This window comes from Xenopus laevis, chromosome 1L (assembly GCF_017654675.1).
Source record: "Xenopus laevis strain J_2021 chromosome 1L, Xenopus_laevis_v10.1, whole genome shotgun sequence".
Classification (NCBI taxonomy): domain Eukaryota; kingdom Metazoa; phylum Chordata; class Amphibia; order Anura; family Pipidae; genus Xenopus; species Xenopus laevis.
This window is the reverse complement of record NC_054371.1, coordinates 166,157,881-166,184,299: the sequence shown is the minus strand read 5'-3', so window position 1 is coordinate 166,184,299 and position 26,419 is coordinate 166,157,881. Positions and strand designations below refer to the sequence as shown.

Here is a 26,419-nt window from a genome sequence, read left to right as displayed (position 1 = left end):
TAATTCAGCATTTTTTCCCCACATTTTTTCTTGCATTGGAGTCAACAAGCATTTCTTTATCGCTTTGGTCCTTCTCAAAAACCACAATCTTTTTTCAGTGAAACAAAATGAAATGCTGGTGATGATTCACAACATATTTCAGCACTAATGATAGCGCAGATTTCACAAAATTGTTAATTTCTAGTCACAGCAAATAGCTTTCTGGCAGTGAAAATATATGGTTAGGCATTTGTTAAAAGGGTTGTTCGTCTTTAAATTAACTTTTAGTATGATGTAGAGAGTGATATTTTGAGACAATTCGCAATTGTTTTTCATTATTTGGTATTTGAGTTATTTAGCTATTAATTTATTAATTCAGCAGCTCTCCAGTTTGAAATTTCAGCAATCCAGTTGCTGGGGTTCAACTTCCTTGGCAACCATGCATTGATTTAAATAAGAGAATGGGATATGAATAGGAGAGGGCCTGAATTTACAGATGAGTAATTAAAAAGTTACAATAACAATACATTAGTAGCCTTACAAAGCATTTGTTTTTAGATGGGGTCAGTGACCCCCATTTGAAAACCGGAAAGAGTCAGAAGAAAAAGGCAAACAAATAAAAAACTATAAAAAAAAGAAGTCCAATGAAGAAGTTGTTTAGAATTAGCCATTCTATAACATACTAAAAGTTTCCTCAAAGGTGAACAACCCCTTTAATAGCACCTTTACATTTCCTCCATAAGGGAAAAGGGTCTCAAAGATTTTATGACAGCATGCATGTAACCCTATGTACCCACCATGCTGGAGTGGATAAAGTGGCTGGTAGCCTGGTATGGTTATGGCACATTTATCTTTAGCCATTAAAGATTATTGTGCTAGCGTATATTTGTTATGGGGTTATATTAAATATGGATTTGTTATATAACTATGTATTGTAATATAACAATTATATCATGCTCACTTCTAGAAGTCAGTCTACTGTTTATTGAATACAGCTGTGGGCATTTAATTTCCGTCTGAATATTTAATGGTGTCTATATTGAATTATTTCCAGGCTCATAGACAAAAGGGGCAGGTCATCAAATCATCACAGCTGTGCTCAGAACAATAAATCTACATTCTCATAATATATATATTATATAATAATTACTATTTGCTTGCTATATAGCTCACACTGTCAGTTAGGAATCTGTACTCTAGTACTTTTAGACATAAAACAATAAGAACAGACAGTGGCAGAAATACATGGCATAAATAAAGAATGCAAAACTATACACAATGCAGTCAATAACATTCCATACAGAATACAGAGGCACCACATTCTGTGAATCAGAACCTGAAATGACATGTGATATGTTATAGAAGGCAGAAATGTGTAACATTCTTGGTGAGTCTTGGATATGCATTTTCAATAGTTTACATAGTGTATAACAAACACTAAATAAAAAAGCTGTCTTCTGTGATATCTTTATTTCAAACTGAGTACTACTCAAAAGTAGTTTTTAATGTGAGTTTGTTTTATGTTAGGAAATACCTTAATAAAAGGTTGACCAAGAGGACAATGATCCCAAACTATTTGTACAGTCAGTGATCCGTGCCTGAAACCCTTAACAGTTTGCAAGAAACATTCTACAAGAGTGAAATGTTGAGGACACAAAGTCACAAAATAAAACAAGAATAATAAAAACATATAGAGAAAAATGAATGTGATATTAACAGGCAGTCAATCATATTATACATACAGTTTCTGGGATGTGTATAAAAAAACATGACAACATGGAATGTTGTTAGGAGACTGTTCACCTTCCATTGCGTTCCTACATAGTGGTGGCCCAGACCATTCTCACTTCTGGAAAGCCACATCCCCACCTTCCCATAATCTAGCAACTACATACTAAAATAGGAGTGATGTAAAGCTATGGGAAACTGTTAATTTCATCATACTATGAAAGTGTGCCCAGCCATTTACACTGAGAAGTTATTCATGCTGTATCTTGTTAAAGGAAAACTATACCCCCAAAATGAATATTTAAGCAACATTTTATATCATATTAAAGCAATACTGACACCTTCCTATAAAAATCATAGGAACGCGTCAGTATCAAGTAGTTGCGGCACTTGCAAAATAGTTCCCCTCAAAGCCCCTCTCAAAGCCGCCCCCAGCCCTGCAAACCTCCATTGACCCGACACTGCTAAAAAATCTTCTGTGCAGTTTCAGTGACTCTGGGCTGGGGGCGGCGCAACCTTTCCATAGGCTGATTATGAATGAAAACAGGACTTCAGCCTATAGAAGTATCGCTCCGCCCCCAGCCCAGCGTCACGGAAGCAAGGCAGAAGATCAGTTAGCTGTGACAGCGGGTCAGCTCCACAAAGGTTCTCGGGGCTGGGGGCAGCTTTCAGAGTGCAGCAGCTACTTGATACTGACAAGTTCCTATGATTTTTATAGGAGCGTGTCAGTATCGCTTTAAGTAGCATTTTAAAGAATCTTACCAAGCTTATATTTATATATATAGTAAATATTGCCCTTTTACATCTCTTGCTTTGAACCACCATTTTCTCATGGTCTCTGTGCTGTCTCAGAGATCACCTGACCAGAAATACTACAACTCTAACAGGAAGAAGTGTGGATGCAAAAGACAGAACTCTGTCTGTTAATTGGCATATGCAACCTTACATGTAAGGTTTGTTTGGTTTGTTTGTATGCACTGTGAGTCCTAGGATCCCACGGGCGGATCTTATTTTTTAAAATCGCAATTTTCCATTTATAATTACCCAATGGCACATACTACTAAAAAAAAGTATATTATTATGGAAATGGTTTGTTTACATGAAGCAGGGCTTTACATATGAGCTGTTTTATGCAATATATTTTTTACAGAAATCTACATTGTTTGGGGTTTAGTTTTTCTTTTAATTGCGATGGTAAACTGTTAATGAAGACTAGCAAAAGCAAAGGTCAAGGCACAAAACACCCACAACTCACAACTCCAGTAAAACAGCAGGCATCAGCAGAAGTAGGGTGTTCTGTAACTGGTGCATCTTGTACAAATGAAAGTGATTATTAGCAAGTATTATGTAAGGTAGTCAATAGTGTTTTTCTTATTCAACTTCTGCATGAATGGTGCCATGGTGTTATGCCAGCATCAAACACAGCAAAAGCATGTGATCTATAAGGTGCAAGTTGTTTGTGTGAAGTGCAACATGCTAAGTCAGAGAACCCTACAATTACACTTTCTCAAGGCAGGTGTTATTCTGAGGCTCCCTTGTGTCCTCCGCACTTTCCCGCAATTCATAAAAAACAACCTCAGCTGTTCAGCATTGTTCCCAGGTGCAAGTTTAAAGCAATTTTTTTAGGGGTAATGGCTTTTGTGTTGTGTAAGCACACAAAATTTTGCATGCAATTTTGTGCTTTGCGCTTGTCCCTGCGTACATGAAAAAGTCCAAGCTTTTTCTTTTCACAATTGAAAAGTTTGTTTCTGTGATAGTTCTACATTCTGTAGGGTGGACAGAGTAAACTATACACCTTAACCCCATGTCTCTACCCCCTTGCTTGTGCTCTTTATTTTATTTTTTTCAAATAGTTTTATTTTGTTTTGCAATAAAGGTATATACGTTACATTATGCAGTGCCGCAATAAACAGAAATAAACACATGACATTTTACGTCTCTTTCGTAGTGTCTTTACTCGCATAATTGCTGTCTGCAGACTGAGCAGATCTTATTTTGCCATTAAGAAAAAAAAACAAAAAGGGGCAGAAAGGTGAGGAAAAGTAAATAAAAATAAAAGAGAGATAACACATAGAAAATAAAGAATAGAAAGTATCTGTCCCCATTAAAAGTAACTTACCGGGTTTTGTATCTGTTAGGGTAATGTCTATATATTTATTAGGTCAAAGAGCATGACACTGTACAGGGCAGACCCTCAGTAGGAGACAATACTGTGCTTTCAATGGGAGCAGGAGTCACTGTGTTATATCTCTATATTGGCTCCAAAGATCCCAAATCTTATTAAACTTATCCATTTCCCTATTTGCTACAAATATAAGTTTCTCCCTTACCATGTAATTATCCAGTCTTGCTTTGACTTGATGCAGATCAAGTTGAGGTGTTTTCCATGCCTTGGCAATGGTTTGTTTAGCGGCTGAAAAGATGTGACTAATCAACTTTACTATATTTGTTGCTACCTGCCTCTCATATATCATAGTAATGATTCTGGTCCAGAATCTTCCAGCCTTAGGGCAGGACCACCAAACATGTAAGAAAGACCCTGTTTGACCACAATCATGAAAGCAGGTTGACGGTGCCGACGGGTACCACTTAGATATCTTTTCTGGAACCAAATACCATCTCGTTAAGACTTTCTGGGATGTTTCCTGAATTAATATACTTGGAGGGCACTTCCATTTCCATTAAGGATTGTACAGAGATAAATTTATGTTCAAGGGTTACTAAAGATGAGAAATTATTTAAACGCCACCACATAAAGGCACCCTTTTCGCAGCCAGGGGAAAAATCTGGGTTGTTAGGTATGGAAAGAGCTGGGCGATATGGAGACATTAAGGGATAACAATCCTGATTACATTTCCAGATTTGTAGAGAATGATCCATGGTGGGGGGTAGAGGAGCTTGTGGGTTAGTTTTGGACCATAATAAATTGCTGAGAAGGGTTTTGCCAACCAAAAATTGTTCTGTTTCTCTCCAAAGCGGGGAATTGTCTGTGACATGCCATTCCACTATCTGAGCTAGTTGGGATGCATAAAAGTAGGCTCCAAAATGTGGAACTCCCATACCTCCTCTATGTCTATTCCCATGAGTCACTGACACTGTGTTTGTAACTTGGAAAGAATAGTCATAACGGGGGGAAAGTGGTAGAGTATTAAAAAAGATATAAAAGTTGAGGAAGTGTAGACATTTTTAAGGCATGAACTTTACCTAACCAAGACAATTTCATAGGTTCCCATACATGTATTCTGTCAGATACTTTTGTAAATACCTTTGGGTAGTTAGCTGCAGAAAGGCCACTATAGTCAGGGGTTATATGGACTCCCAGATATTTTATGCTCTTTGGTTGCCATTGGAACTCAAAATTGATTTCAAGCAGTTTCTGTACATGGGTGGGGAGATTAATATACAAGGCCTCAGACTTCTGGGAATTACCCTTCAGGACCAAAATGGCACCAAAATCCAAAAGAACCTTATACAAGTGTGGGAGAGACGTCATAGGCTTTGTGACTAGTAACAACAAATCGTCTGCATATAAAACACATTTATGATGTACATGTACATGTACATGATCTGATGGCCGTAAATTTCCTTATGTAGACGGATATGGGTCACCAGCGGTTCAATGATTAAGGCGAACAAGAGAGGGGAGAGGGGACACCCCTGGTGGGTGCCTCTCTTGATCTGAAGTTTTTCGTAGAGAAACCCTAAATGCCGGACTCTGGCACTGGGGGGATGGTACAGTGCTTTAATGACATTTAAGAATGCAGGTGGGAACTCGTATGTCAAGAGGGATTGCATTAGGAAATGCCAGAAGACAGTGTCAAAGGCCTTTTCCAGGTCCGATGACAGAAGCATGGAGGGGATGGTTTTTTTTTTTGCTAAGATGTATCATATTAATAACTCTACGGATATTGTCCGTGACCTGCCTACCCGGGATAAACCCAGCTTGATCCTTATGAATCAAGTTACAAATGAAAGTATTTAATCTGCCTGCGTGGATTTTAGCTAACAACTTGAGGTCGATGTTGAGTATTGATATAGGACGGAAATTTTTGCATTGTGTCTTATCCTTATTTAGCTTGGGAATATGAGCAAGTTGGGAATCTCCATCAAAATTTTCCTTACCTTATTATGTTAAATAAAGAGGCCAAAATAGGCGCAATCGTCGAAGCATACAGCCTATAATATTTGGCAGTAAACCCATCGGGTCCTGGGGCTTTAGATAATTTAAGCTCCTTTATGGCTGTTGTTATTTCATCAATGTCTATTGGTTTAGAAATGCCACCACGTTGTGGCTGTGATAACTTGGGGAGGGGGATACTGTTAAGAAATGTATCAATGTCCTGGGATGTAGGGAGCCCCTTCTGCTCATATAGGGATTTATAAAAAGCTAACTCTGTTACAATTTTTCCTGTATTGGCCGTTAAAGCTCCATCTCTGGTACAGATTTGTGTAAAAGGGGCTTGGTTAAACTTGTTATTTAGTTTTCTAGCCAGCATGGTATCTGCTTTGTTGGCCTTCTGAAAGTATTTTTGTTTTACCCACAGAAGCTTCTTGACTTCCTGTTCAGTCATTAATAAATTCGATTCCGTTCTTATTTTCTCTATTGCTCGCCTAAGAGTATTAGTAGGCAGGTTCTTGTTAGCTGATTCAAGTTGTCAGAGTTGAACCCTCGGAGATTACATTTTCTCTCTATTAGTTCTTTTGCATTTTGCTGAAGCTTGTATTAGCAAGCCTCTAATGTAGGCCTTATGGGCTGCCCAGAGTGTGGAGGTACTAATATCAGAGGTTTCATTTAACTGAAAAAAGGATTGAATTTCTTTTTCAAATTCCTTAGTTGTATTAGGATTAGGTAAAAGAGTATCATCCAATCTCCAAATATATTGCTGCGGCCTAGGAGCAATCCCTCTTAACTGGAGTTTAACTATGAAATGGTCCGACCAGGGACAAACATGTATTGAGGTATATGTTATTGAGGGGGTCATGGTATTGTCTATAAGAAGCATGTCAATTCTCGAATATGACTTGTGAGGGTGGGAAAAAAAACTGAAGTTTTGCTTAAAAGCAGGAGATTCCCTCCATGCATATAATGAGGGTGTCGCTGGAGAGAGGGGTTTATCTATCTATTGCTGGATTCACCACCTCATTAAAATCCCCTCCTAGTATAAGAATACCTTTCCGGTGCTTCTCAAGGATGGCAAAAAAAATTTGAAAAAGAGATTTTTTATGGTCATTTGGGCCATAAATCGCTGCCAATGTGACCACAGAGTCCTGCAGCAAACCTGTTAATATGAGGTATCTCCCCTCTTTATCACCCAATGTAGATTGTATTTGGATATTCAGCCTTTATGGAGGCATATTGCAACCCTGCAGTGTTTTTTTTACAGCATTGGCAGTATATACCCGGGGATACATCCTATGAAAGAATTTTGGTTCGGAGGATTGGGAGAAATGCGTCGCCTGTAAAAAAAACAACACATCTATCTGCATTGAATGGTATTGTCTAAAGGCCTTAGCCCGTTTAAGTGGTGAATTAAGCCCCTTTAGTATTATGGGATGCGCACGTCAGTGCCATGATGCCATCGTGTCATACATATAACTGTCACATTTTCTGTCACAAAGATTAATAGTTAAACAGTCCCATAGGATACAAGAGAATTTAAGAACAAATAACAACATAAAAATGGAATAAACAAGAGGTGAACAACTTCTAGTAGAAAAGTATTTGCATAAAGCTCCCTGACAAGCAGGGGTGGGCCGAAACAACACATCGGCTACAGCGGGGGGGGCTCCCCCAGAGCGGCGAGACAGAGCCCTGTCTGGCATGCTCTTTATTTTTTAAAGAATCCCTCAATAGTGAACAATGGTCAACTGGCTAAATCTTAGACCATGTGAGAATTACCCACACTATGGTTCACTGTCAGCTATGAGAATTTATTGTCAACTGTGATAGAACTGTGAAATAAATGAATCACTAAAATTTATAGAAGTTGTAATTTTAAAACCAAATGGTGATCTTATACCTTTAAATTGGTGCCTGCATGCAGCAGCCAGCACTATATTCTTAAGGGGAAGTCATTTAAGCTACGGTAAGAAAGTCTCTATAAAAAAGAAAAAAGGAAGTTAATGTCTCTGCTGTGCACTAATGTGTATCATTGTGGGAGCACTACCAGTCCACAGAGCACAGTAATATACACCATCATCCTCTGCCTGGGCTCTGCTGATGGACAGAACTGCTTTCCCACCAGTTATGGCACCAGTGAATCGTTCTGGGGTCCCAGAGGGTCTATAGTTCTGATTGCCAGTACCCCAACTACCAACTGCAAGTTTAGGGATACTGCCAGGTGTCTGGTGAATCCAGTTTGGGTGGTTAGTACCAGTTACTGAGCCTCCAGTCCAACTGCAGGAAAGACCAACACTTCCACCAGGGAGAACTGACACTGCAGAGTCCTGAGTGACAACATTCTGAGAGTCAGAACCTGAAATGAGATGGTGAAAAGGTTATAGAAGGTAGAAATGTGCAACATCCCTGGTGAGTCCTGGATATCCATGTCCATAGCTTACATGAGCTAAAAGAAATCATAAGAAGGAGTATGAGTATGTTGGACATTGTGCTCAGAAAGGCAGAGAATACTGTGGTCTAAAATCACAGATGTTTCCTTAAATGTAAACGTCCTTTGCCCTGTATGCAAATCACCTGTAAATTTGGGTGCCAGTTGGGAAGGTTCTCCCGTAGACCAACGTGTCTTTGATTTGACATTGATATCAAATTAGAAGTCATTAAAATAGTAACCCTTAGATTGGGTCCGACTCCAAGCCCTCTGGAATGGGCTCCTAAACAGCTTATTTATCCTAGTGGCAACAACAGAAATCAAAATGCTTTAAAATTATTGTTAATGATTTGTTTTAGTCATGATAATTTTGTAAGGACAGTATTTTAGATTTGAAGAAAAACATAGAATGAGAATATGGGGACAGGGTGGAAGAAATGCAGGTTGTCAGAAAACTACATTTTCAACCTCTAGGGTCCAGAAGAACAAATTTAAGAGCCTGTGGAAAATTCTGAACCATTGTTTTGAGGCACTAGCAACAATAGTATCACCTGCATTTGCAATCCCTATGTCTTTCTGATGGATGGCATGAACAGCTAGTAGAGGAGAATATGAATCTTTATTATTTACCAGTTTTAAAATAATCGAGTACTACATACATCTTGCCTGATATATTCCTTCCCTCAAAATTACCTACAAGTAGGGGCGTAACTACAGAGGAAACAGACCTTGTGGCTACAGGGGGGCCCAGGAGGTACAGGGGCCCCATAAGTCCCTAATTCATAAGCAATTTCAATAAATCTTGGTAATACAGTCAACCTCTAGACATTTTGTGGGGCCCCATAATATTTAGTTACGCCACTGCCTACAAGTCTGACCTCATGCTCAGATTTGCAGCTTTGGCCCCCAACTAGCACCTTCATTGCTGTACAACATAGAACTGCTATGAGCATAAAGAGGTGCTCAGGTGCTACTTTGGGCACATTGACAGAGCTGATGATAGCAGCCATAACATTACAGTATATGTACATTATTACCTAAAGAGATGTAATGGTACACAGAGGTTGACAGGCGAGGATACCCACCCACTGACAGTGGTACGTTTTTTGGCAGAGGCAAAAGCCAATAATTAAATACATTATCCCCACAGCACTGGCTTAACTTTACTTTGTAAGGTCCCCATCTAAAAACTTAAACAATTCCTGCGCCCATTTCACACCTCAGTCCTATATGCATCAATTGAATTGAATGACAGGGGAACAAGGGAGGGTGGATTTGGGATGCCACTGACTTACTGGGCAGCCATGAGGCTGTAATGTTCTATGCCGCTATCTGTTGTCACTGCAACACAAATATTTCCATCTAACCAATGAATCCTAATCATTAAATACCCAGACAAATGAAAATAAGATGGACCAGGGGTCACAGATTTATTAAATATTTAACATATTAAGTCTCCTCCACCAAATGCATCCCAGTTGATATCACATGTAATTTTTAAGAGCATCCACCAATGAGTAGCCAAGAGTCCTTTGCCCTGCATTCCCTGGTTGCTCTTTTCTCAGCTTGCCTCGTGAAGGTCCATAATAGCATTCTGCCGTTCAAGTTCTGATGTACATTCAGCCACTCCTCCTCTGTCCTCTTGAAAAACTATTTGTACAGTCAGTGATCCGTGCCTGAAAACCCTATCAATTTGCAAGAAACATTCTACAAGAATGAAATGTTGAAGACACAGTCACAAAATAAAACAAGAATAATAATAAAAAAATAAATATAGATATATATATATATATATATATATATAACAAAAATGTATGTGATATTAACGGACAGTCAATCATGGTATTATACATACAGTTTCTGGGATGTATATAAACAACATTGCATGTTGTTAGCAGACTGTTCACCTTCCATTGCGTTCCTACATAGTGGTGGCCCAGACCATTCTCACTTCTGAAAAGGTACATCCCCACCTTCCCATAATCTAGCAACTACATACTAAAATAGGAGTGATGTAAAGCTATAGGAAACTGTTAATTTCATCATACTATGAAAGTGTGCCCAGCCATTTACACTGAGAAGTTATTCATGCTATATCTTGTTAAAGGAAAACTATACCCCCAATACTGACACCTTCCTATAAAAATCATAGGAACGTGTCAGTATCAAGTAGTTGCTGCACTCAGAATAGTTCCCCTGAAAGCCCCCCCTAAAAGTCACCCCCAGCCCCGTGAACCTGCCTTGACCTGATTCTCCGACATTGCTAAATGATCTTCTGTGCTGTTTCAGTGACTATGGGCTGGAGGCGGCAAGATCCTTCCATAGGCTAATTACGAATGAAAACAGGACTTCAGCCTATGGAAGGATCGCCCCGCCCCCAGCCCAGCGTCACGGAAGCAAGGCAGAAGATCAGTTAGCTGTGTCAGCGGGTCAGCTCCACAAAGGTTCGCAGGGCTGGGGGCAGCTTTCAGGGGGGCTTTCAGGGGAACTATTCTGAGTGCAGAAACTACTTGATACTGACACGTTCCTATGATTTTTATAGGAGCGTATCAGTGTCGCTTTAAGTGCCATTTTAAAGAATCTTACCAAGCTGATATTTATATATAGTAAATATTGCCCTTTTACATCTCTTGCCTTGAACCACCATTTTGTGATGGTCTCTGTGCTGCCTCAGAGATCACCTGACCAGAAATACTTCAACTCTAACTGTAACAGGAAGAAGTGTGGAAGCAAAAGACAGAACTCTGTCTGTTAATTGGTGTATGCAACCTAACATGTATGGTTTGTTTGGTTTGTTTGTGTGCACCGTGAATCCTAGGATCCCAAAGGCAGATCTTATTTTGTAAAATCGCAATTTTCTATTTACAATCACCCAATGGCACATACTACTAAAAAAAATATATTATTATGAAAATGGTTTGTTTACATGAAGCAGGGTTTTACATATGAGCTGTTTTATGCAATATATTTTTTATAGAGATCTACATTGTTTGGGGGTATGGTTCTCTTTTAATTACTGCTCATGAAGACTAGCCAAAGCAAAGGTCAAGGCACAAAACTCCAGTAAAACAGCAGGCATCAGCAAAAGTAGGGTGTTCTGTAACATGTTCTGTAACATCTTGTACAAATGAAAGTGTATATTAGCAAGTATTATGTAAGGTAGTCAATAGTGTTTTTCTTATTCAACTTCTGCATGAATGGTGCCATGGTGTTATGCCAGCATCAAACACAGCAAAAGCATGTGATCTATAAGGTGCAAGTTGTTTGTGTGAAGTGCAACATGCTAAGTCAGAGAACCCTACAATTACACTTTCTCAAGGCAGGTGTTATTCTGATGCTCCCTTGTGTCCTCCGCACTTTCCTGCAATTCATAAAAAACAACCTCAGCTGTTCAGCATTGTTCCCAGGTGCAAGTTTAAAGCAATTTTTTTAGGGGTAATGGCTTTTGTGTTGTGTAAGCACACAAAATTTTTGCATGCAATTTTGTGCTTTGTTCTTATCCCTGCGTACATGAACAAGTTCAAGGTTTTTGTTTTGACAATTGAAAAGTTTGTTTCTGTGATAGTTTTACATTCTGTAGGGCGGACAGAGTAAACTATACACCTTAACCCCTATGTCTCTACCCCCTTGCTTGTGCTCTTTATTTTTTTTATTTTTTATAAATTTTGTTTTGAAATAACATACAGAAAGGAAAAAAACAAAACAAAGCCATAATGTCAGTATGGAACATGACTTTTTGCAGTGGTACTTAAAAAAAAAAAGAAAAAGGTATATACGTTACATTATATGCAGTGCTGTAATAAACAGAAATAAACACATGAAATTTTACATCTCTTTCTCTCGCACAATTGCTGAGCAGATCTTATTTTGCCATTAAGAAAAAACAAAACAAAAAGGGACAGAAAGGTGAGGAAAAGGAAATAAAAAAAAGAGAACAGATAGAAAAGAAAGAATAGAAAGTATCTGTCCACATTAAACGTATCTTAGCGGGTTTTGTATCTGTAAGGGTGATGTCTATATATTTAAAAGGTCAAAGAGCATGACACTGTACAGGGCAGACCCTCAGTAGGAGACAATACTGTGCTTTCAATGGGAGCAGGAGTCACTGTGTTATATCTCTATATTGACTCCAAAGATCCCAAATCTTATGAAACTTATCCATTTCCCCATTTGCTACAAATGTAAGTTTCCCCCTTACCATGTAATTATCCAGTCTTGCTTTGACTTGATGCAGATCAAGTTGAGGTGTTTTCCATGCCTTGGCAATGGTTTGTTTAGCGGCTGACAAGATATGACTAATCAACTTTACCATATTTGTTGCTACCTGACACTCTCCCATGGAGGAGTGCTATAGCAGGGGATTTACTTAAATTTAACCCTGTGACGCTAGCAATCATAGTAAAGATTCTGGTCCAGAATCTTGCAGCCTTAGGGCAGGACCACCAAACATGTAAGAAAGACCCTGTTTGACCACAATCACGGAAGCACGTTGACGGTGCCGACGGGTACCACTTAGATTTCTTTTCTGGAACCAAATACCATCTTGTTAAGACTTTCTGGGATGTTTCCTGAATTAATATACTTGGAGAGCACTTAGTCATATCCTGGAACCTGTCTAGCCAGTCATCTTCTGCTAGGGTAATGTGTAGCTCCTCCTCCCATTGTCGTATATAGCACAGATCCTTCAGGTGCTGTTGGTGAACTAACATATCGTAAATTCTGGAAATTGCCCTTTAAAGAGGAGAGTGTGAAGACATAACTTTTCAAAAATAGTGGGGGGAGGTAAATTTTGAGGGTCTTTCCCCACCAGAGACAAAACATAGTGACGGATTTGAGCATATCTGAAGGTTTCAGAACTAGGGATAAGATAGTTTTCCATTAAGGATTGTATAGCGATAAATTTATGCTCAAGGGTTAATAAAGATGAGAAATTATTTAAACGCCACCACATAAAGGCACCCTTTTCCCAGCCCGGGGAAAAATCGGCGTTGTTAAGTATGGAAAGAGCTGGGCGATGGGGAGATATTAAGGGATAACAATCTCGATTACATTTCCAGATTTGTAGAGAATGATTCACGGTGGGGTTAAAGGAGCTTGTGGGTTAGTTTTGGACCATAATAAATTGCTGAGAAGAGTTTTGCCAACCAAAAATTGTTCTATTTCTGTCCATAGAGGGGAATTGTCTATGACATGCCATTCCACTATCTGAGCTAGTTGGGATGCATAAAAGTAGGCTCGAAAATTTGGGACTCCCATACCTCCTCTATGTCTGTTCCTATGAGTCACCTTAGCTTTCATTCTTGCTCGTTTACCTCGACAAATTTCTGACACTGTGATTGTAGCTTGGAAAGAATAGTCATGGGGGGGGGGGAACTGGTAGAGTACAGAAACTGTATAAAAGTTGAGGAAGTGTAGACATTTTTAAGGCATGAACTTTACCTAACCAAGACAATTTCATAGTTTCCCATACACGTATTCTGTCAGATACTTTTGTAAATACCTTTGGGTAGTTAGCTGCAGAAAGGCCACTATAGTCAGGGGTTATATGGACTCCCAGATATTTTATGCTATTTGGTTGCCATTGGAACTCAAAATTGATTTCAAGCAGTTTCTGTACATGGGTGGGGAGATAAACATTCAAGGCCTCTCTCTCTGTAACAATTTTTCCTGGATTGGCCGTTAAAGCTCCATCTCTGGTACGGATTTGTGTAAAAGGGGCTTGGTTAAACTTGTTATTTAGTTTTCTAGCAAGCATGGTATCTGCTTTGTTGGCCTTCTGAAAGTATTTTTGTTTTACCCACAGAAGCTTCTTGACTTTCTGTTCAGTCATTAATAAATTCGATTCCGTTCTTATTTTCTCTATTGCTCGCCTAAGAGTATTAGTAGGCCGGTTCTTGTTAGCTGATTCAAGTTGTGAGAGTTGAACCATCAGAGATTACATTTTCTCTCTATTAGTTCTTTTGCGTTTTGCTGAAGCTTGAATTAGCAAGCCTCTAATGTAGGCCTTATGGGCTGCCCAGAGTGTGGAGGTACTAATATCAGAGGTTTCATTTAACTGAAAAAAGGATTGAATTTATTTTTCAAATTCCTTAGTTGTGTAAAGATTAGATAAAAGAGTATCATCCAATCTCCAAATATATTGCTGTGGCCTAGGTGCAGGTGGAATGGTCCAACCAGGGACATACATGTATTGAGGTATATGTTATTGAGGGGGTCATGGAATTGTCTATAAGAATCATGTCAATTCTCGAATATGACTTATGAGGGTGGGAAAAAAAAGTGAAGTCTTGCTTAAAAGGATGAGATTCCCGCAATGCATCTACCATTGAGTGAGTTTGTAATAAAGTAGAAAAATAATGAGGGTGTCGTTGCAGACTGCTGGAGTGAGGGGTTTGTCTATCTATTGCTGGATTCACCACCTCATTAAAATCCCCTCCTAGTATAAGAATACCTCTCTGGTGCTTCTCAAAGATGGCAAAATTTTTTTTGAAAAAAACATTTTTGATGGTCATTTGGGCCATAAATCGCTGCCAATGTGACCACAGAGTCCTGCAGCAAACCAAAATATGAGGTATCTCCCCTCTTTATCACCCAATGTAGATTGTATTTGGATATTCAGCCTTTTATGGAGGCATATTGCAACCCAGCAGTGTTTTTTTTACAGCATTGGCAGTATATACCCGGGGATACATCCTATGAAAGAATTTTGGTTCTGAGGATTGGGAGAAATGCGTCTCCTGTAAAAAAAACCACATCTATATGCATTGAATGGTAATGTCTAAAGGCCTTAGCCAGTTTAAGTGGTGAATTAAGCCCTTTAGTATTATGGGATGCGCACGTCAGTGCCATGATGCCATCGTGTCATACATATAACTGTCACATTTTCTGTCACAAAGATTAATAGTTAAACAGTCCTATAGGATACAAGAGAATTTAAGAACAAATAACAACATAAAAATAGACCAAACAAGAGGTGAACAACTTCTAGTAGAAAAGTATTTGCATAAAGCTCCCTGACAAGCAGGGGTGGGCCGAAACAACACATCAGCTACAGGGGGGAGGCGGGGGGGGGGGGCGGGCTCCCCTAGGGAGGACAAAAAACTTTACTCACTGGTGTGCTCAAAGTTAAGGTGATACTTACCATTCTGAGAGGGACTCTCATGCAGTACCTCATATTTTTGTGCGACCTCGCCAGAGCGGCGAGACAGAGCCCTGTCTGGCATGCTCTTTATTTTTTACAGAAGCCCTCAATAGTGTACAATGGTCAACTGGCTAAATCTAAGACCATGTGAGAATTACCCACACTATGGTTCACTGTCAGCTATGAGAATTTATTGTCAACTGTGATAGAACTTTTTTCCACATATTTGCGAAATAAATGAATCACTGAAATTTATAGAAGTTGTAATTTTAAAACCAAATGGTGGTCTTATACCTTTAAAAAATGGTGCCTGCATGCAGCAGCCAGCACTATATTCTTAAGGGGAAGTCATTTAAGCTATGGTAAGAAAGTCTCTATAAAAAAGAAAAAAGGAAGTTAATGTCTCTGCTGTGCATTAATGTGTATCACTGTGGGAGCACTACCAGTCCACAGAGCACAGTAATATACACCATCATCCTCTGCCTGGGCTCTGCTGATGGACAGAACTGCTTTCCCACCAGTTATGGCACCAGTGAATCGTTCTGGGGTCCCAGAGGGTCTATAGTTCTGATTGCCAGTACCCCAACTACCAACTGCAAGTTTAGGGATACTGCCAAGTGTCTGATGAATCCAGTTTGGGCGGTTAGTACCAGTTACTGAGCCTCCAGTCAAACTGCAGGAAAGACCAACACTTCCACCAGGGAGAACTGACACTGCAGTGTCCTGAGTGACAACATTCTGAGAGTTAGAACCTGAAATGAGATGGTGAATAGGTTATAGAAGGTAGAAATGTGCAACATCCCTGGTGAGTCCTGGATATCCATGTCCATACAGTAGCTTACATGAGCTAAAAGAAATCAGAAGAAGGAGTATGAGTATGTTGGACATTGTGCTCAGAAAGGCAGAGAATACTGTGGTCTAAAATCACAGATGTTTCCTTAAATGTAAACGTCCTTTGCCTGGTATGCAAATCACCTGTAAATTTGGGTGCCAGTTGGGAAGGTTCTCCCGTAGACCAACGTGTTTTTGATTTGACATTGATATCAAATTAGAAGTCATTAAAATAGTAACCCTTAGATTGGGTCTGACTCCAAGCCCTCTGGAATGGGCTCCTAAACAGCATATTTATCCTAGTGGCAACAACAGAAATCAAAATACTTTAAAACTATTGTTTAGTCATAATAATTTTGTAAGTACAGTAATTTAGATTTGAAGAAAAATATAGAATGAGACTATGGGGACAGGGTGGAAGAAATGCAGGCTGTCAGAAAACTACATTTTCAACCTCTAGGGTCCAGAAGAACAAATTTAAGAGCCTGTGGAAAATTCTGAACTATTGTTTTGAGGCACTAGCAACAATAGTATCACCTGCATTTGCAATCCCTATGTCTTTCTGATGGATGGCATGAACAGCTAGTAGAGGAGAATATGAATCTTTATTATTTACCAGTTTTAAAATAATCGAGCACTACATACATTTTGCCTGATATATCTACAGAGGAAACAGACCCTGTGGCTACAGGGGGCCCCAGGAGGTACAGGGCCCCCATAATTCCCAAATTCATAAGCAATTTCAATAAATCTTGGTAATACAGGTCAACCTCTAGACATTTTGTGGGGCCCCATAATATTTAGTTACGCCAGTGCCTACAAGTCTGACCTCATGCTCAGATTTGCAGCTTTGGCCCCCAACTAGCACCTTCATTGCTGTACAACATATTTACTTAACCTCCTTTTTTGTTCAACTATAAGGTTCAGTGCTGTATTCCTTGTTACATAGAAGTATGCACACCTTTCCTTGTAGTTCTTGCAAAACTCAAAGCAAGCCTCAATTATTTGTATTTTCCACTGACAGGAACTGCTATGAGCATAAAGAGGTGCTCAGGTGCTACTTTGGGCACATTGACAGAGCTGATAATAGCAGCCATAACGTTACAGTATATGTACATTATTACTTAAAGTTAAAGCATATAAAAAGATAATATTTATAAAATGTTATCATTAAAGAAATTGGGGCAATTGGATAAGCAAAAATTACAAAGGTCATCAATATTAATTACAACAGATGCTGAAAAAGCATTTGATAGAGTTGGATGGCCGTTTCTGGAAAAAGCATTGAGAGGTTTTGGAATAGGGGAGATCACTATAAACCATATTTTAGCTTTATATAAAGATCCATACGCAAGAGTTAAAGTGAATGGCAAATTATTGGACCCAGTATATTTCTGCAATGGAACCAGGCAGGGATGCCCGTTATCACCACTGCTTTTTGTGCTGGTGATTGAGACATTAATTTCGCATATGAGACTGGAGGCAAACATAGTGGGAATAAAGACTGGAGACAGGGAATATAAGACAATTGCCTTTGCAGATGATATGCTAATTTTTGTCTCCAAACCGTTGTCTTCCGTACCTTGCCTTCTAACCCTCATAGAACAATTTGGAACTCTATCAAACTTCAAGGTTAACCTTACAAAATCTCAAATTCTAAATACCAACACTCCAATATATATAATGGAGAGTTTAATAAAAAACTTTCCCTTTAAAAAGGCAAACCAAAGTATTAGATACTTTGGAGTAAATATCACTCCAGATATGTCCGATCTTTATAACATTAATTTTGTCCCTTTATTGACAACACTCGAAGAAAAAAAAACCTGTCCTGGTTGGGTAGAGTACAAGCATTGAAAATGTTTTTAATGCCCAAACTGAATTACTATTTACAAGTTTTGCCAATTATGATACCTGTAGTTTTCTTCAAGAAAATTAAATCTATGTTCACAAAATTTATTTGGAATGGCAAACGAGCCATGATCCAATACAGTCAATTAATACTACCAATAGATAGAGGGGGGTTAGCTCTCCCGGATGCATGGTTATACTATGTCTCAATACATTTAACTCGCATAAAACAATGGTCAGTAGAGGTTAGGAAGAAAGAGTGGGTAGTTTTAGAACAACTGTGGGCTGCGAAACCATTGTTAAATCTGCTTTGGAGTGATTCCAAATGGGGGAAACATGCTAGAGATGCATGGAATTATTGCCTATTGCGACATTACATCTACAAATTTAAAGAGGAAGATTGGAGTAGAGAACAGACCAAATGGGAAAATTTACTGGAGAGCAAAGAGAACCTAAACAAAGCAATCTCTAATATATATAACTTTTACTATCAAATATTTCCCTGGCGAAAGACACAGCACGTAGGGAGTGGGAAAAGGAATTAAACATTAAGATCTCCCCCGAAATGTGGAACAAGATTCAGTTATTAGCTCATAAATCATCTAGAGCGACAAGAGTGAGGGAAAAGAATTTTAAAATAGTTAATAGATGGTACCTTACACCAGCTTAATTGAACAGGATGTTTCCTGACATTACAGATTTATGTTGGAGATGCGGTAAAGAAAAGGCGACACATGCTCATATTTGGCGCAACTGTAAGGTTCTGAATGTTTATTGGGGTAATATTTCGAAGCAATAACAGAAGTAACGAATATTAACATGTTGGCGGAAGATGCTCCATTAATCCTGTTAAGCCTATATACAGAGAAAAACGGATTATTAAGGGACCCACTTACTTTGCATCTTTTGAGTGCGGCCCCTCCTAGCTACACGGAGTGGCAGCAGGTAGTAGAAGACACTAGGAAGATGGAAGAAATAACACACATTATTTGCAATAAAAGTAAAAAATACTGGAAAACATGGGTTAGGTTTCTAAATAAATGATCTAATTGGGTGGTTAGGCTGAAAGAGGATCAAATGGAGGATCTTTCTGTGTATAATTACGAACTATCTGTGGGTCGGACTAGTTAAATAGCCAGAGCGACATAATTGTAGTTGAACTATGCAGCTATGTTGGTTAAAGCGTTCTGTTACATATCAATATGGTACATTTGAAGAGAATTGCTACATGGTAGCACCTGTCCTATATGTTCTTATGCTACTTTTGTTATATTATTAATCTATTTTCTATCTTTTTGTCTTTTTATATTTCTGTCAACATATTATCTTGTAAAATTTATTAAATAAAAAATAAACAAATAAAAATAAAGTTAAAGCACCCAGAGATGTAATGGTATACAGAGGTTGACAGGCGAAGATACCCACCCACTGGCAGTGGTAAGTTTTTTGGCAAAGGCAAAAGCCAATAATTAAATACATTATCCCCACAGCACTGGCTTAACTTTACTTTGTAAGGACCCCATTTAAAAACTAAAACAATTTCTGCACCCACTTCACACCTCAGTCCTATATGCATCAATTGAATTGAATGACAGGGGAACAAGGGAGGGTGGATTTGGGATGCCACTGACTTACTGGGGCAGCCATGAGCCCGTAATGTTCTATGCCGCTATCTGTTGTCACTGCAACACAAATATTTCCATCTAACCAATGAATACTAATCATTAAATAACCAGACAAATGAAAATAAGATGGACCAGGGGTCAAAGATTTATTAAATATTTAACATATTAAGTCTCCTCCGAATCTCCGACATTGCTAAATGATCTTCTGTGCTGTTTCAGTGACGCTGGGCTGGAGGCGGCGTGATCCTTCCAAAGGCTAATTAAGAATGAAAACAGGACTTCAGCCTATGGAAGGATCACCCCGCCCCCAGCCCAGCATCACGGAAGCAAGGCAGAAGATCAGTTAGCTGTGTCAGCGGGTCAGCTCCACAAAGGTTCGCGGGGCTGGGGGCAGCTTTCAGGGGAACTATTCTGAGTGCAGAAATTACTTGATACTGACACGTTCCTAAGATTTTTATAGGAGCATGTCAGTATTGCTTTAAGTGCCATTTTAAAGAATCTTACCAAGCTGATATTTATATATAGTAAATATTGCCCTTTTACATCTCTTGCCTTGAACCACCATTTTGTGATGGTCTCTGTGCTGCCTCAGAGATCACCTGACCAGAAATACTTCAACTCTAACTGTAACAGGAAGAAGTGTGGAAGCAAAAGACAGAACTCTGTCTGTTAATTGGTGTATGCAACCTAACATGTATGGTTTGTTTGGTTTGTTTGTGTGCACCGTGAATCCTAGGATCCCAAAGGCTTATTTTTTAAAATCGCAATTTTCTATTTATAATTACTCAATGGCACATACTACTAAAAAAAGTATATTATTATGAAAATGGTTTGTTTACATGAAGCAGGGTTTTACATATGAGCTGTTTTATGCAATATATTTTTTATAGAGATCTACATTGTTTGTGGGTATGGTTCTCTTTAAATTGCGATGGTAAACTGCTCATGAAGACTAGCCAAAGCAAAGGTCAAGGCACAAAACTCCAGTATAACAGCAGGCATCAGCAAAAGTAGGGTGTTCTGTAACTGGTGCATCTTGTACAAATGAAAGTGTATATTAGCAAGTATTATGTAAGGTAGTCAATAGTGTTTTTCTTATTCAACTTCTGCATGAATGGTGCCATGTAGTGATGGGCGAATTTGCGCCGTTTCGCTTCGCCGAAAAATTAGCGAATTTCGCGCGAAATTCGCGAAACGGCGCCGGCGTCTCGTTTTTGACGCCGGCGCCCGTTTTTGACGCCGGCGCCCGTTTTTTCGACGCCGGTGCCCGTTTTTGGCGCCGGCGTCCGTTTTTCGAAAAAAAAAGTTTTGACGCCGGCGAATTTTTTGACGCAAATTTTTGCGGACGATTCGCGAATTTATTCGCTGGCGGCGAAACGCGCAAATTCGCCGCGAATTCGCGCCTGGCGAATAAATTCGCCCATCACTAGTGCCATGGTGTTATGCCAGCATCAAACACAGCAAAAGCATGTGATCTATAAGGTGCAAGTTGTTTGTGTGAAGTGCAACATGCTAAGTCAGAGAACCCTACAATTACACTTTCTCAAGGCAGGTGTTATTCTGAGGCTCCCTTGTGTCCTCTGCACTTTCCTGCAATTCATAAAAAAACAACCTCAACTGTTCAGCATTGTTCCCAGGTGCAAGTTTAAAGCAACGTGTATAGGGGTAATGGCTTTTGTGTTGTGTAAGCACAACACAACCACAACATTTTTGCATGCAATTTTGTGCTTTGCTCTTGTCCCTGCGTACATGAACAAGTCCAAGGTTTTTCTTTTGACAATTGAAAAGTTTGTTTCTGTGATAGATTTACATTATGTAGGGTGGACAGAGTAAACTATACACCTTAACCCCTATGTCTCTACCCCTTGCTTGTGCTCTTTATTTTTTACAGAAGCCCTCAATAGTGTACAATGGTCAACTGGCTAAATCTAAGACCATGTGAGAATTACCCACACTATGGTTCACTGTCAGCTATGAGAATTTATTCTCAACTGTGATAGAACCTTTTTTCTGCATATTTGTGACATAAATAAACCACTGAAATTTATAGAAGTTGTTATTTTAAAACAAAATGGTGGTCTTATACCTTTAAAAAATGGTGCCTGCATGCAGCAGCCAGCACTATATTCATAAGGGGAAGTCATTTAATCTATGGTAAGAAAGTCTCTATAAAAAAGAAAAAAGGAAGTTAATGTCTCTGTTGTGCATTAATGTGTATCACTGTGAGAGCACTACCAGTCCACAGAACACAGTAATATACACCATCATCCTCTGCCTGGGCTCTGCTGATGGACAGAACTGCTTTCCCACCAGTTATGGCACCAGTGAATCGTTCTGGGGTCCATGAGGGTCTATAGTTCTGATTGCCAGTACCCCAACTACCAACTACAAGCTTAGGGATACTGCCAGTTGTCTGGTGAATCCAGTTTGGGTAGTTATCACCAGTTACTGAGCCTCCAGTCAAACTGCAGGAAAGACCAACACTTCCACCAGGGAGAACTGACACTGCAGAGTCCTGAGTGACAACATTCTGAGAGTCAGAACCTGAAATGAGATGGTGAAATTATTATAAGGTAGAAATGTGCAACATCCCTGGTTAGTGCTGGATATCCATGTCCATAGCTTACATGAGCTAAAAGAAATCAGAAGAAGGAGTATGAGTATGTTAGACATTGTGCACAGAAAGGCAGAGAATACTGTGGTCTAAAATCACAGATGTTTCCTTAAATGTAAACGTCCTTTGCCCTGTATGCAAATCACCTGTAAATTTGGGTGCCAGTTGGGAAGGTTCTCCCGTAGACCAACGTGTCTTTGATTTGACATTGATATCAAATTAGAAGTCATTAAAATAGTAACCCTTAGATTGGGTCCGACTCCAAGCCCTCTGGAATGGGCTCCTAAACAGCATATTTATCCTAGTGGCAACAACAGAAATCAAAATACTTTAAAATTATTGTTAATGATTTGTGTTAGTCATGATAATTTTGTTAGTACAGTAATTTAGATTTAAGGAAAAAATAGAATGAGACTATGGGGACAGGGTGGAAGAAATGCAGGTTGTCAGAAAACTACATTTTCAACCTCTAGGGTCCAGAAGAACAAATTTAAGAGCCTGTGGAAAATTCTGAACCATTATTTTGAGGCACTAGCAACAATGGTATCACTTGCATTTGCAATCCCTATGTCTTTCTGAAGGATGGCATGAACAGCTAGTAGAGGAGAATATGAATCTTTATTATTTACCAGTTTTAATGTATGACTAGATATTAGGAAGTTCAAAATAATCAAGTACTACATACATTGTGCCTGATATATTCCTTCCCTCAAAATTACCTACAACTGATACAAGTCTCATTATATTGACTGACCTCACTAGCACCTTCATTGCTGTGCAACATATTTACTTGAACAAATCCTAGTGCTAGTGACCATCTTTCTTGTTCAACTATAAGTTTCAGTGCTGTATTCCTTGTTACTTAAAAGTATGCACATCTTTCCCTCTAGTTCTTGCAAAACTCACAGCAAGCCTCAATTATTTGTATTTTCCACTGACAGGAACTGCTATGAGCACAAAGAGGTGCTCAGGTGCTACTTTGGGCACATTGACAGAGCTGATAATAGCAACCATAACGTTACAGTATATGTACATTATTACTTAAAGTTAAAGCATATAAAAAGATAATATTTATAAAATGTTATCATTAATGAAATTGGGGCAATTGGATAAGCAAAAATTACAAAGGTCATCAATATTAATTACAACAGATGCTGAAAAAGCATTTGATAGAGTTGGATGGCCGTTTCTGGAAAAAGCATTGAGAGGTTTTGGAATAGGGGAGATCACTATAAACCATATTTTAGCTTTATATAAAGATCCATACGCAAGAGTTAAAGTGAATGGCAAATTATTGGACCCAGTATATTTCTGCAATGGAACCAGGCAGGGATGCCCGTTATCACCACTGCTTTTTGTGCTGGTGATTGAGACATTAATTTCGCATATGAGACTGGAGGCAAACATAGTGGGAATAAAGACTGGAGACAGGGAATATAAGACAATTGCCTTTGCAGATGATATGCTAATTTTTGTCTCCAAACCGTTGTCTTCCGTACCTTGCCTTCTAACCCTCATAGAACAATTTGAAACTTCAAGGTTAACCTTACAAAATCTCAAATTCTAAATATCAACACTCCAATAAATATAATGGAGAGTTTAATAAAAACTTTCCCTTTAAAAAGGCAAACCAAAGTATTAGATACTTGGGAGTAAATATCACTCCAGATATGTCCGATCTTTATAACATTAATTTTGTCCCTTTATTGACAACACTCGAAGAAAAAAAAACCTGTCCTGGTTGGGTAGAGTACAAGCATTGAAAATGTTTTTAATGCCCAAACTGAATTACTATTTACAAGTTTTGCCAATTATGATACCTGTAGTTTTCTTCAAGAAAATTAAATCTATGTTCACAAAATTTATTTGGAATGGCAAACGAGCCATGATCCAATACAGTCAATTAATACTACCAATAGATAGAGGGGGGTTAGCTCTCCCGGATGCATGGTTATACTATGTCTCAATACATTTAACTCGCATAAAACAATGGTCAGTAGAGGTTAGGAAGAAAGAGTGGGTAGTTTTAGAACAACTGTGGGCTGCGAAACCATTGTTAAATCTGCTTTGGAGTGATTCCAAATGGGGGAAACATGCTAGAGATGCATGGAATTATTGCCTATTGCGACATTACATCTACAAATTTAAAGAGGAAGATTGGAGTAGAGAACAGACCGAATGGGAAAATTTACTGGAGAGCAAAGAGAACCTAAACAAAGCAATCTCTAATATATATAACTTTTACTATCAAATATTTCCCTGGTGAAAGACACAGCACGTAGGGAGTGGGAAAAGGAATTAAACATTAAGATCTCCCCCGAAATGTGGAACAAGATTCAGTTATTAGCTCATAAATCATCTAGAGCGACAAGAGTGAGGGAAAAGAATTTTAAAATAGTTAATAGATGGTACCTTACACCAGCTTAATTGAACAGGATGTTTCCTGACATTACAGATTTATGTTGGAGATGCGGTAAAGAAAAGGCGACACATGCTCATATTTGGCGCAACTGTAAGGTTCTGAATGTTTATTGGGGTAATATATCGAAGCAATAACAGAAGTAACGAATATTAACATGTTGGCGGAAGATGCTCCATTAATCCTGTTAAGCCTATATACAGAGAAAAACGGATTATTAAGGGACCCACTTACTTTGCATCTTTTGAGTGCGGCCAGGTCAGTAATTCCAAGACACTGGAAGGAGTCGGCCCCTCCTAGCTACACGGAGTGGCAGCAGGTAGTAGAAGCCACTAGGAAGATGGAAGAAATAACACACATTATTTGCAATAAAAGTAAAAAATACTGGAAAACATGGGTTAGGTTTCTAAATAAATGATCTAATTGGGTGGTTAGGCTGAAAGAGGATCAAATGGAGGATCTTTCTGTGTATAATTATGAACTATCTGTGGGTCCGGCTAGTTAAATAGCCAGAGCGACATAATTGTAGTTGAACTATGCAGCTATGTTGGTTAAAGTGTTCTGTTACGTATCAATATGGTACATTTGAAGAGAATTGCTACATGGTAGCACCTGTCCTATATGTTCTAATTCTACTTTTGTTATATTATTAATCTATTTTCTATCTTTTTGTCTTTTTATATTTCTGTCAACATATTATCTTGTAAAATTTATTAAATAAAAAATAAACAAATAAAAATAAAGTTAAAGCACCCAGAGATGTAATGGTATACAGAGGTTGACAGGCGAAGATACCCACCCACTGGCAGTGGTAAGTTTTTTGGCAAAGGCAAAAGCCAATAATTAAATACATTATCCCCACAGCACTGGCTTAACTTTACTTTGTAAGGACCCCATTTAAAAACTAAAACAATTTCTGCACCCACTTCACACCTCAGTCCTATATGCATCAATTGAATTGAATGACAGGGGAACAAGGGAGGGTGGATTTGGGATGCCACTGACTTACTGGGGCAGCCATGAGCCCGTAATGTTCTATGCCGCTATCTGTTGTCACTGCAACACAAATATTTCCATCTAACCAATGAATCCTAATCATTAAATAACCAGACAAATGAAAATAAGATGGACCAGGGGTCAAAGATTTATTAAATATTTAACATATTAAGTCTCCTCCACCAAATGCATCCCAGTTGATATCACATGTAATTTTTAAGAGCATCCACCAATGAGTAGCCAAGAGTCCTTTGGCCTGCATTCCCTGGTTGCTCTTTTCTCAGCGTGCCCCATGAAGGTCCATACTAGCATTCTGCCGTTCAAGTTCCTATGTACATTCAGCCACACTCTGTCCTCTTGAAAAACTATTTGTACAGTCAGTGATCTGTGCCTGAAAACCCTATCAATTTGCAAGAAACATTCTACAAGAATGAAATGTTGAAGACACAGTCACAAAATAAATCAAGAATAATAAAAAATAAAAAAAAATATATATATATATACACTTAGTCCAAGTCGGTTCAGCACACCTTCCAGTCAGGAATGACCCAGGTGCTACTCTCATCAGCAGTATACACAATCTCAGAAGGGCGAGGTGCACACCAGGAGCCTTTAAAGAGTTTAAAAAATTTTTCCTTTATTTAATACATCTTTTTAAAAAAACAGGACCTGTTTTTTTAAAAAGAT

General features: G+C 38.7%; 1 protein-coding gene across 1 annotated transcript in view; it reads right to left on the bottom strand.

The window, feature by feature from the left end:
• XB5865341.S (uncharacterized XB5865341 S homeolog) overlaps window positions 1-22,416 on the bottom strand; it is a 250,518-nt gene extending 228,102 nt beyond the window's left edge. Inside the window, exons 1-2 of the mRNA XM_041566878.1 lie at window positions 22,331-22,416; window positions 21,932-22,247 (exon numbers count right to left, since the gene is read on the bottom strand). Of these exons, the coding sequence (XP_041422812.1) occupies window positions 21,932-22,247; window positions 22,331-22,376 (362 nt within the window). The 5' untranslated portion in view covers window positions 22,377-22,416. The remainder of the gene's footprint in view (window positions 1-21,931; window positions 22,248-22,330) is intronic.
• Between the last annotated feature and the right edge of the window lie 4,003 nt (window positions 22,417-26,419).